Source organism: Solanum lycopersicum, chromosome 3 (genome assembly GCF_036512215.1).
Source record: "Solanum lycopersicum chromosome 3, SLM_r2.1".
Lineage (NCBI taxonomy): Eukaryota > Viridiplantae > Streptophyta > Magnoliopsida > Solanales > Solanaceae > Solanum > Solanum lycopersicum.
The window spans coordinates 8,174,796-8,188,885 of NC_090802.1; the positions used below are offsets into that span (position 1 = coordinate 8,174,796).

The window sequence follows — 14,090 nt, forward strand, 5'->3', positions numbered from 1 at the left end:
CAACTTATTTATAAATTAAATAAAACTATTACCTCATAGTCAAACACATTTTCAAGAAAACATTAAATTCAAATCTTAAGTATTTGACCACATTCGATTTTGTAACCAAATTTTGCAAAAACATCCCATAGGTTATTTTAAAGAAATAGTATAAATATATGATAATAATAATAATATAATAAGATATTAAAATAATATTTACAAAAACCGAATTTTGACCATGATAAGAGTGAACCATTCATCTAGCAGCGAAGAAGAAGAAGAAATGGAGAGATTTTCAGTTGGAAGAGATGAACATGATAATGATGAAGGAGGACCCTGTAACTCCAGCACATCTGTATGCAAGAGACGGAGGACTACCGCCGGAAATTTCTCTTGCGGCGTCGTAATCCGTCAACAAGAAGAAGTAGAAGAAAGAGAAAGGGAAAGGGTTGTTCAGGAAAAAGTAGAGGAAGAGGCAGAGGAGGAGGATTGGGGATCGGAATCTGAGGGAAATTTCCGATCGAGCGGTGATCGGAGGGTGCCAGTTCGTGAATCCGAGGTTTTAAGAGAGAACAGGTCTATTTCTGGTGAGAGCGTGTATCAGAATTTTGAGGATTCAATCATAAACAGGTCAATTTCTGTGACGTTATTGGATTTGGATGTGTTGGATTGCCCGATCTGCTTTGAACATCTCTGTGTTCCTGTCTTTCAGGTTTCTTCTTTTTACCCTTTTCATTGCTATTAGGAGTATAAGAATTTATCTGTGTTGGAATTAATTGTGTTTGGAGAATTCTTAATTTGCCTTTAGAGGTTTTTGAAGACATGGTCTTGAATAGAAGGGAATTTGTATTGACATTTACAATCTGACCAATATACTTTATTGCTCTTAGGGTGTAAAAGTTACAGTTTTGGTTAATCCAACAGTGGGGTTTGGGAGGATAGAGTTTACGCAGACTTTAGCCGTGCCTAGTGGAGGCGGTTTTAAAAAATAAAATATAGAAGTAGAGCAAACATGTCAGATAATAGAAATATGATTACTTAGCATTCAGTATTGCATTGGAAAAGCATAGGAAATGTGGATCTGTTAAAGAGTTTAGTTGGGAGAATTGCTGACAGTGGAATGACTGTGCTTATCCCATCTCAAGTGGTTCTAATTTTGAAGTTATAACATTTCATTCAAATTGGAGAATAACTGGCTAATATAGGTCTTTGTTTTACTGGTGAAGTCATAGTCTTGATGGCGTAATATTCAAGTTAGAGGAAGCACTGGGTTATGATGGAGAATAATAAGACACTTAAAGTGGGGAGATGGTACCAGGTTCAATCAAGTTAATCTCATTCTGACTAGAGATTACAAATGGGTGTCATTGTAAATGGGTTTCTTCTTTTCGCATCCCGATTTAATCTGGGCTTAAGTTACATTGTAATTAGGCTTTTTTCTTGCAAAATATCTGGTGAGATAGTTTCTTCCCTTAATGTTATTGTTGTGTTTCTAAAGATCGCTAATGCCCAAATTTCCCTGTTCCTTTGACAATAAGACTTTATCCCACTTCACAAGGTGGAATTAATGCTCTTCACGGTTTCCTTCCCATAGGAAGCCCTTCTCAGACCAACTAGTTGCTCTTTCACCTCATATGACATTGGGATGAGGGACGTAGGTAGGTACGCTGTCCAATACACTATTGATGGGGTTAGCTTTCCTCCCATAAATAGATATTGCATGTTCCAGTTTGCCAGCGTCTTCTCCACCTTTTCCATCACTACATTTCATATCTCATGTGCTTTGTATTTTGCATCCAAAGGGAGACCAAATTAAGTAGAGTGGAAAGAGCATGTGCCATACCCCAGGATTCCGTGCCAGGGTATTTAAAGTAGACTTCGTTGATAGGGTAAATCTGGTTCTTTATCATGTTAATATGTAATCCAGAGACAGCTTCAAACAGCTTCAGATTTAGATTGAGATATAGAACTTGAAGTGACTCTGCCCCACAAAGGATTAGGGTATGAGCAGTGATAGAAGTTATTAACTGTTTGTTGTTCCTTCTTGGAGATCTATCTAATAGAAGTTATTAACCGTATACTATTTCATTTTTGGAGATCAATCGTGATAGAGGTTATTAATTATATACTATCGTGATAGAAGTTATTAATTGTATACTATTCCTTTGTTGGAGATCTATCTTGATAGAAGTTATGTACCTAGGCCTCTTTTTAGAACTCTTGGTTTTAGCTCACGGTAACTTAAGATTTAATCTTGTTACTGCATTTAAAAGCATACTTAACTGAGGTTCAGATCCTAAATTCTACGTCCTTCTCCTTGCCAGGGTGGTTAATTTATGTCCTTTTTCATCTAAGGTTGAATATAGCTATTGGTAATCAATTTGTTGTTATTGCAACAAAATATGACATTTTAATGCATGAGCGTGTTTTAAATGAAATTATTGAGTCTTTTGGACGAAGCAAGAAATTAAAGCGATGACTCTAGGTTTACGGCAAATGCTAATACAAAGAGCTAAATAGTGAAATTTAAGTACGATTTGTTTACGCTTTCCATGTAACACATTTTTCTTTATCCCTACTTCTTAAGCTATGTACTTAGATAAACCTTGAAAATATTTATAAGCATGAAGAGTAGAGTAAGCTATCATCTGCAAACATTCTAACTGCTTGCAATGAATATATTTTCTGACATCCTTTTTTCTTTCGGGACAAAAATATAGTGTGGGAATAGGCACATAGCATGTGTCCCTTGCTGCATCAAGATTGCTAATAAGTGTCCATCATGTTGTTTGTCAATTGGATATAACTGTTGTCAAGCTATGGAGAATGTTCTAGAATCTCTGAAAGTGTCAGGCGTGAACAATAGGTATGGTTGCAAGGAGATTCTGAATCTTAGTAAGAAAACTGACCATGAAAATGTATGAATCTATATGCCTTGTTTTTGTCCTTCCCATGGCTGTGACTTTATAGGTACTTCAGCAAAGGTATATGCACATTTTAGCGAGAAACATGCATCTTCAGCAGAGCACATTTCTTTCAATGCTGTCCATCCAATTTATATAGAAAAAGACCAAAGGTACATAATTCTTCAAATGAGGACAGATGTTATACTTTTTATCATCAACCATGCTAATGACTGTGTTGGAAGTGTTATCAATATCATCTGCGTTGGACCATTTAAGTAGAAGAGAAGGTTCTCATACGAGCTTGTAGTAACTGATGGGGAAAGCTCTTTTAAACTAGAATCTGTTGAAGAGAGTGTGCCAAACTGGTCAGAAGATAGTCCTTTGAAGAAATTCCTTGTGGTCCCAAAAGTTGTCGTTAATTCCAGTGCTCGGCTGAAGTTGAATGTTCTCATAGAAAAGAAGGAATGAGAATTGATATCTTATTTTATTATAATTTCTAAAAAAGTTCTACTATTTAAAAAAAATTACAAATGTATCTATCCTCTTTCAAACGCTATCTCCTCTCGATACATTCATATCCTCTATTGGATACATCTTTATCCCATCTTGAATACATCCCTATCCTCTCTTTGATACACCTCTCCCTTCTCGGATACATCCATATTCTCTACACCCCTCTCTCTCGAACTCATCCATGAGCTATGTGTCTGCAAGTTTTCTCAACAGCAATTTATCACTATCGATGTGTCTGCGTGTGTGCTGATTTATATGAAATTATTTGATTCTAAGAAATTTTTTTGTAATTTGAAAAAGGCATAATACATAAATACACCCTTTAACTTAACCTCTTTTTATATTTATGCCCTCCAACTTTGAGTTTGCACAAATAGACACTTAAACTTGTATAAAGTTGAACAAATAGGAACATATGTCCTACTTGTCATAATACATGTAGGACATAGAACCGTCAATATGGGCTAGGCACGTTGGGCCGGCTTGGCCTAACCCGGGATTTAATAGGGTTTGGCTAAGATTTTTCGAGCCCATTTAAGAAAAAGGTTTTTTATCCTGGCCTGAATAAACCTGTTGATTTGATGGGCTTGAGGAATATAGGTAGGGTCGGCCCATGGGCCAATAATAATTAATTAAAAATTTTAATATAATATTAAATTTTAAAATTAAAGAGAGTTCAAATTCAAAATAATTAGGTTAATATTTTTTATATATATTTATACTTTTACTTGAAAAAAAAACTTAATAAATAGAGATAATTTTAGAGACCTTCCTCCAGGCTTCGCTCTTTATTAATTTATATTTATTTTAAATAGGTTTAAAGAATGGTTACAAGTAAATGAAAATAAGGAAGGTAGACATAATATCGTAAACCAAAGGGGAGGTGAGTGTTATAGAGCGAAACATGGAGGTCTTTGAAATTATCCCTAATAAATATTATAAAAATAATTTTATTTTGATTTGATTAACAAGTACTAACATTAACATCATGTAATATTGTTTTATCTATATTTATGATAATATTTTAAATTATAATTTAAAATTTAATTTTATAATTTTAAAAAAATATAATTTTTTTAAAAAAGTGGGCTGGTCCATCAAGCCTGTAGCCCCCGTACTTGTGGGTTGGACCGACCATTTTATGGCCCACGCCAAAAATGGTCTAGCCCGGCCTGACCCGTAAAATGTCAAAGCATGTATGGGTTAGCCCGAATAGGGTGGGCTAGCCCATATTGATAGTTCTAGTAGGACACCACTAGGACACAAATTTCCATGTAGGATCTTTGTGTCTATTTGTTCAATTTTATATAAATTTAAGTGTCTACTTGTGCACATTCAAAGTTGAAGGGTATAATTGTAAAATGAGGCCAAGTTAAAGGACATATTTATGTATTATTCTATTGAAAAAAGTATGGATATAATTTAATTAATTCTTTACACTATGAAAACTTATGAAAATTTTACTTTAAGTTGTAAATCATTCATAATTTAATATTTAATGTGCTTCCTAATTTCGACGAATAACACTAATTTATAATAACTCAAGATAGAAAGAAGTAGAAATCAAGACTAAAAAGTGCAACTCACTATTATATGAAGGTCAATATGTAGTTTATCTATTGTGGAAGTTTCATATGTATATGATATATTACTCTATGCCAAATTAATTTTTGTTTCCATATATTTATACAATTTAAAAATTTATCCCGTTAATTGGTTATGTGTTTTATTAATCTACAACTATGCACTCATTATTTTGTCATTTTTTCTATTCTTACATTATCAACTCTATTTTTTTATCACTTAGAATTGTGATATTTTTTTTTTCTATTTAAGTGACAATTTTTTAAGATAAAACAAAATTTATTTTGGAGATTAAATAAATATCATTTTGGAGATAAAATAAGAAAAAAGATTTACTAACCCATAAGCACGAAGATTCACTTTGAAACCCAGCGACGAAGAAAACTTTGAAACTCTTAGCCGCAAAATGAGGGAGAAGGAGTAAAATCATTTCTGGAAAATAATGAAATGAGGGGAAAAAGAGTAATAAAGATTTAAGAATTTAGTCTATGTGGCAGTGAAACCCTATTGGAGTGCAATGTGGAATTCACATGAAATTTAACAACTTTCGTTAATAAGGACACTTTTGAACCAATAGTTTGACGGAAAGGGTAGTTTAGAGTGCAATGTGGAATTCACATGAAATTTAACAACTTTCGTTAATAAGGACACTTTTGACCCAATAATTTGACGAAAAGGGTAGTTTTGAGCCGAACTATAGTTTAAAGGTAAATATGAACTATTTTAGATAGTTTAAGGGTAATTTTTACCCTTTTTCTTTTAGTATATGTGGCAGTGGACTCTATTGGTGTGCAATGTGGCATCACATGTGTAACGACCCGTTAGGTCATTTTGAGAACTAGAACTATTTTGGCTCTTTGCGAAAAAATTAAAAGGGTTATTTTAACTATTCGGTAACTACGAGTACCTAGTTGAGGTAACTTATGAAATAAGTAATATAGATAATAGGTTATTGGGGTTTCATGATTAATAAACTCTTGTTTAGAAAATAAAAGGAGTGGATGCAGAAACTTATCGTAAGCGACGAACGAGAGGAAAAACAATAGCCACTGCTAGTAAAAACAAAGAACTTCTCATCCCTTTTCAAATCTACCAAAGGTATGTTGTCAGAGTGATTTGGCTTGTTGTTATTATTATATTATTACATGAATAGTCAATACGGAAAAGGGTCTAAAATACCCTCAAAATATTGAAAATGGTACAAAATTATCCTCCATCTACCTATTGGCTCAAAAATACCCTTCCCACCCACCTATTAGGTCCAAAATACCCTTGTCATCCACCTTTTGGTTCAAAATTGACCACTTATTTAACGGTTTTATATTTAAACTATTTCAATATTTTTTAAAATACGTGGCACTCAACTATTTGTTATAATTTAACTTATTAGTATAATTTATAAATCAATCCACTACCCATCCATTACTAATTAAACCCTCCAAATTAATAAATCACTCACATTATTAATGCAACAACAGAAAAGCTACTGCCAACTGAGTGTTTTTAAAAATTTGAGACGAAAATATCTATAGAATTAAATTATCATACATTCAAGCGTCTAAATATAAATTACTGATAAACTTAAAAGTCTGACTATGTTCATCTTAATTATTCTTACGTCTCAATATGTGATGTTACTTCATAGTTAACTTTTTTTTCAAAATAATATATTAAAAGTTTTAAAACAAATGATAAATATTTATAAAATTATATTTTAAAAAAGTGCATGAATTAATTCAGGGTGTATTACTTCTTTACCTTAAATCATAAATTTCTAATTCAATCTTGAAAGAGAATCAAATTGAAATTGTCCTCCTAAATAAGTGGTTTTAGTAGTGTTTATAACGATTTTGATATTATTGTTGAATTATTAATTGGGTGGGGTTTAGTTAGTAATGGATGGGTAGTGGGTTGGCTTATAAATAATACAAATAAATTAAATTATAACCAATAGTTGAACATGAAGTATTTTAAAAATATTTAAATAGTTTAAATTTAAAATAATTAAATAAGTGGTCGATTTTGAACTCAAAGGTGGATGACAAGGGTATTTTGGAGCCAATAGGTGGATGAAAAGGGCATTTTGGAGCCAATAGATGGATGAAGGGTAATTTTGTACCATTTTCAATGTTTCAAGGATATTTTAGACTCTTTTCCGTGGTTAATATTAAAGTGGGGAAATCAATTGGTACGTGTTCAATATATAAAGAATGGCAGTTTCTTTCTAAAAAAATTTCGTTGTTTTGTATCAACCCAGGGTGTATTTAATGCCATTAATGACCATCATTCTGATGGTGTACATTGACTTAAGGGTTGATTTTTATGTTATTTTATCATTTTATTATTATTTTAATTGATGGAAAAAAATAAAAAAAGGACAAATGGCAGTGTTGCATCGTTACTTTACATGGCAAGCATGGAAATTGGTTATTTAAGATTTGTTTTTTTAAAAAAAAAAAGGAATTTAGAATTGAAAAATTGGATGGCAGAACGTTATTGGGTTCTGGGTTATTGTATTGGGAGGAGACAGGAGTGACTGCCAATCATTGGGCAATCATATGCCAATGATTGGCATTTCGTAAAAAAGAACAATAATTTTTTTGTATCTGACATATTGGTTACAGTTTAGATATTTAGGAAAAATCGTGACAATTTTAGATCGACGGTGTCTTGCCTGGTATTGTTAATTGGTGGAGTTGATTCTTAGTTTGTTTATTTATCAAATCAAGGTACTAGTTTTGATATATTGAGATAGGTAATTAATTATTAGATGTATATTATATGATCCAACATTGAATTTTAGGGTATTTAAGAAATTAAGGTTAAATTCTTAGCTTGAAATTTGACAAATTGACATAAATTATACCAAGATTTCGGGTTGATTAGAGATGTGAGTGAGTTTTTAGGGTCTATGATATATCTATAGTAATTTGAATATCCACAAACTCGCTTACTTATGAATATTGCATCATTGGTAGATCGTGAACATTCCGAAACTTTGCGAAAAGAAAAGGAACTATCTTAAAGATTCGTGGCACGGGCTCGGCATCTAAGGTATGTTAAGACTTTTTAGACTTGTTGAATGACGTTTTCCTAATTAAAGATAAAAATAAAAATAAAATGAAATAGACAATGCGTAAGGGCGAAAGACGGGGGGAGTCTCATATCATTGGTTTGACGGGCATTGATACGAGTACCGGTGTTATAAAAGGAAAAGTTACTACTATAGAATGTGGATTGTAATTTGAGAATGTCAAAGCATATGAACATTAGTTGATATATTATTGACTTGAAATTCTTGTGTGATTGCGTTTTCATTATTACACCCGTATAGTTGTGATAATTGAGGTGGTTATGTATTATGTTGATATTTGATTGATTGAGGTGCATTATCATACCCTTATTGAAATAATATTGTGTACATGCATTGGCATGATGTTGATTATAAGTTGGGCACGTAGAGCCCGTGCTGGGGATGGTGAGATGTAAAGATTATACTTTGTGTACGTGGAGATCGTCCGTGCGAAAATTGTTTGATTTATGATAGTGCGTTTAAATTTTTCGCACAGACATTTAGAGATTGTCCGTGTCGGTATATGGACCTCGCGAGTCCCCCATGGGTCATGAACTCTCGATGTATTTCTGAGGAGTATCATGTATATACGGTTGAGAGAGTACTGGTATTTCGAGACATATCATTTCATGGCATCATATTGCTTTGCATTTCATCACATCCTTCATTCTTGACGATATTGTGTTTTATTAGGTGGTTGAAAATTTCTTAATGTTTGATTACCTCTATTTGATGAAACTAGACTGGTAAGTGAACTATATACTTGTATAATTAAAGAATTAATTTTTCTTATATAAACTCATGTCACTACTTCTTCGTTGTCGGTCAATGAGACATACTAGGTACACGTAGTTTCGTACTCATTCTACACCTATTGCACTCTTTCTGGTGCATATTCAATTCCGAGTAGGAGCACATCTCGGGGAGCAATTTGAGTCCGAGTTTGGAGTGCCTTGGAGTTGTGGTGAGCTGCTTGGCTGTTCCGTGACCCACACCTCCCTATATTTTTTACTTATTATGTTATTTAGTATTCAGATAGGATATTCCTTATGTTAGAATTGTCATTTTAGTTTCAGACTTGCATCGTATTTTAGGAGCTCTTGTACTTATGACACTATTTCTTGGGAAGCATATTTTTTTAGTTTTTCGCATTCGTACTTATAAGGAACTCAGCGCTGTAGATTTTTCTAATTGTTTGTCTTTTTACTCATTAGTTAGTTAAGTTGTTAAAATATGTTGGTTGTCTTACCTATTAGTAGGGAATGTAAGTGCCATCACTACTTGTGAATTTGGGTCGTGACAACATGACATTTAACAACTTCCATTAATAAGAATTGCACTTTGACCCAATAGTTTGACAAGAAGGAGAGTTTTGAGCCGAAATATAATTTAAAAATGAATATGAACTATTTTGAATAGTTTTAGGGTATTTTTGACACTCCGATCCAATTATATGTATCGAAATGTGACACTCCGATCTAATTATACCGTGTCGAAACGTGACACTCCGATCCAATTACACCATTAATTTATCATTTATTATCAGCACTTTCAATTCATTGATAATATTTCATCAAGCCTTCTTTATTTAAGGCATCACTTCGATAAAGAGGGTTCAAGAATATAAATTCTAGGGTTTCAGGATTTCAGACCAATCACAAAATACACAACCAAGCAACACAACCACACAATCAAGTACATAGAAAACTTCACAATATCATTCAATGCCTATCAATCACTATTAAGAGTTAACTATCAAATAGCATAAACCATAATCTACCTCCACCGAAGAACCGAAGTCAGGCAACCACTTCTTCAATACTTTTCCTTTTCTCAAGGCCTCTGAACCTTTCTAATCTGTCAAGTATCTATGCATAATTTGTAAGTTAACAACTCTATAAACACTCATATTATTCTATGTCTAGCCTAGACCCAAAAACTCACCTAATTTATTTCCTAAGTTCAAATCTAAGTTAAGTCTTAACTGTTCCAATTAGCATAACTTTAATAAAACTTTACTAAAACAATACACCTAAAATATTAAATTACCTATTTTTATATACCAAAACTAAATTTATAACGAGCTACTAAGATCATGTGCAACATCCAAAACCTTTTACTTTCGTGCAACACTATTTGATCTATATATTAATAAATATATAATGGTAATAACTCTTTGCACTAATGGGTCATACAATAATTTCCAACATAAGTCACGTGAATGGCGCCTGCAAGTTTCAATCCAATTTTTAATACATCAACACTAACAAAATCACCAACTATATTATCTAGCTAATCACTATAATCTTAAATTTTCTCAAATAATAAATTCCTATACCAACATATTATATTCATTAACTTTCAAATTCTTGGCCAATACTATGTCATAATTATCTTTTACAATTAATTAACAATATAAACTAAGAGAATCAATCCAAGCTACCATAAATTGTAACTTTATTTAATATTATAATAAGACTTTAATTCCTCAATCTAATGATTTCCAGCCAATATATAATAATAATAATAATAATAATAATAATAATAATAATAATAATAATTCTCACCATAATATTAAACTAATATAAACGCACATCCATTTTTATATATAAAAATTGCTATATTGTCCCTCCAATTCATTATCCAATTACACCTATATATATATATATATATATATATATATATATATAACCTTCCTAATTATTACAACAACCTAACCTTTCAAACAAATATTTGTTTTCACCCCCAAATTGACCAATCATTAATTTCCTCAACTTGTACCTTTCAATTCTTTATTCATTTTCACTATTCAACATACAAACCCACTTAAAGGTAATCAACCAACAATATAAAATTATAAAATTAGCATGCTGGAAAAATTCTACTGAAAGAGTAACCTCAAGCCGCTGCCTTTTCACTCTTTGCTCTATGATCGTGTGATTATTTACTAAACTAATTATTATATGGTTAATTATAAAAGTAATAAAAGTGATTAACTATTTATTGTAATGTTATTTTTTAATTAGCAACTAAATTAATTATTTAATTTACCCCTAAATTTTATAATTCTAGTTATGAATTGTTCAAAATACTCAATTAGAATCTATCAAAAAATATTTTTTTGAAACACAAGGTTTAAACACTCAAAACGACCGAAAGGGTCGTTACAATTGCGTTTTTAAGCTTCTCTTTACTGTAATTTTCAAATATGTAACAAAATAGAAATTAAAACGAAGAATTAAAGTTTTCAAATCATTATATTTCATTTATAATATATGACTCCCTCCTTTTAGATTTATATGAACTTATTTTTTAATTTCATTTCATAAAGAAAATAACTTCTAATTTTTTTATATAGCATATTTAAGATCACAAAATTAAAAAATATTTCAATAAACAAAATTTAAATATACATACAAATTTTAGTTTTAGTTTTGATTGATTTTACCTAATATGATACCAAGATATATAATTATTAAGACCTGAGTGTAATCATAATTTATTTACTTTTGTATAATAAATAAATATCACAATAACTCATAAAAATGAAGAAATAACAAAAATCAGATAATATTAATAAGAATAATTGAAAATGTTTCTAGAACTATATAATTTTCTTGTTATCATTCTTGGTATATTTTTGTTTGCATGAAGTTACATTCTTACCTTTGATCATCATTCATTTCATATATAGAAAGATGTTTCTACAATTATATATTCTTGATAGATTTTTGTTAGAATAAAATTAGGTCGTCTTTAATACAAATATATCATCCTTTTAATTTTTGTTTGTAAAGTTACTTTTTAACATTTTTTTTCTTTAATTTCTATCTAATATATATTATTAATTTTATCACACTTATTTATTTTCAAGTATATTAATTAGAACCAAAATAAAGATGGAAATAATTAATTCATGATATATTTTATATAAAAAGTAACAATTTTATTAGCATAATGAAATAAAAAATATTAAGAATTAAATTTAAGTAATAGTAAAATAGAGTAATAATAAAATAGATATCAGAATAACTCACAAAAGAAAAGAAAATGAAGTAAAAACAAAATAAGTAAATGGTAATAACAATAACTTAAGATGTTTCTAGAACTATTTAATTTTCTTGTTATCATTCTTGATAGGTTTTTGTTAGTATGACAACAATCACTATTCAATCATCTAATAACAACAATTCAATCAATTGAATAAAAACCTTTGATGCAAGAACCCATGATAGAATCATGAAATCAGACAATTCATCTTAGAAAATTTTAGAAAACATCTTCGAAGTTGGGCTCCTTGATGAAACGATTTCAAGGATCAAAAATCATACCCCAACAATGCTAATCCTCCAATTTAGTGAAGAATCTTCACTCAAATCTCCAATTCAAGCTGTTCCTTGAGTTTTAGCTTCTATGGAGCCTTAAAATTTTCTAAGGGATTTTGGGATTTTGATTTTGAAGAGTGAAATCTTCTAAGTGTTCAAGACTTATATACACATTTAAAATACTCAAAAGACCCCTTAAGAACCGTCAAACCTTTTATTTGAAAGTGGGGTGAAATTCCCATTTCACCCCTCAACTTAACAGTGGCCTGCGCAGGGAACACAACCCAATCGACGGACTGACCGTCAACGGGCCGTCCCTTGATCAACGGACCGTCCTTCATTCTTTAAGTAGCATAACACTCAAAGTCTAATCTTTAATTTATTTATTTATTACTATTATGCCACAAATTTATTAGGATCCGAAGCTAATTTGTATGATAGATTGAATTATATCTTATATAAAAATCATGAATCATTATGTGATATCATCTTGAAATCTATCCTATTTATTTTAATTAATTTGTCATAAATTTTTGAAATAATGCACAAGTACTCCCTCAACGTATGCCCGAAATCTCAGAGACACACTTATACTATACTGAGGTCCTATTACACCCCTAAACTTATTTTATAAATAATTTTCTACCCCTTTTCAGCCTACGTGACACTATCTTGTGGGCCCAACACTGGCTGACTTTTTTATCTACATAATTCTTTTTAACATGATACAATATATTTTTTTATTCACTTTTTTCACACTTATTTATTTTCAAGTATATTAATTAGAACCAAAATAAAGATAAAAATAATTAATTCATGATATATTTTTATATAAAAAGTAACATTTTTTATAAGCATAATGAATTGAAAAAAAAATTAAGAATTAAATTTAAGTAATAGTAAAATAGAGTAATAATAAAATAAATATCACAATAACTCACAAAAGAAAAGAAAGTGAAGCAAAAACAAAAAAAAGTAAATGGTAATAACAAAAATTTAAGATGTTTCTAAAACTATTTGATTTTCTTGTTATCATTCTTGGTAGGTTTTTGTTAGAATGAAATTACATTTTTATTCTTGGTCGATTTTATTACAAATATATCATCCTATACATTCATTTTATTTGTAAAGTTGCTTTTTAATATTTTTGTCTTTAATTTCAATCTAATATATATTATTAATTCTATCACACTTATTTATTTTCAAGTATATTAATTAGAGCCAAAATAGATATGAAAATAATTAATTCATGATAATTTTTTATATAAAAAGTAGGCATTTCTGATAAGCACAATGAATAGAAAAATATTAAGAATTAAATTAAAGTAATAGTAAAATAGAGTAATAATAAAAGAGATATCACAATAACTCACAAAAAAAAGTGAAGTAATAACAAAATAAGTTAATGATAATAACAATGACTTAAGACGTTTCTAGAACCATTTAATTTCATGTTATCATTCTTGATAGATTTTTGTCAGCCTACATTTTTGTCATTCATTATTATTCACTTTACATATAGAAAGATGTTTATAGAATTATTTATTTTCTTTCTTAATACATTTTTATTAAAATGAAATTACATTTACATCCTTGGTCTTCCTTCCACTTTACTCTTCTATATAATAGAAAAATATAAATATTTTTTACATTATTATAATCAAACAAATACAAATTAATTTTTAAAAATTAAATAAAATGATTATG

At 30.1% G+C, this 14,090-nt stretch overlaps 1 protein-coding gene across 1 annotated transcript; it reads left to right on the forward strand.

The window, feature by feature from the left end:
- Positions 1–212: 212 nt before the first annotated feature.
- Positions 213–3,359, forward strand: LOC138347811 (E3 ubiquitin-protein ligase SINA-like 10). The gene is made up of 2 exons (XM_069296300.1): positions 213–694; positions 2,703–3,359. Exons 1-2 carry the CDS (start codon positions 221–223, stop codon positions 2,904–2,906), a joined length of 678 nt encoding a protein of 225 aa, XP_069152401.1. The 5' UTR covers positions 213–220; the 3' UTR covers positions 2,907–3,359.
- The last annotated feature ends 10,731 nt before the right edge of the window (positions 3,360–14,090 follow it).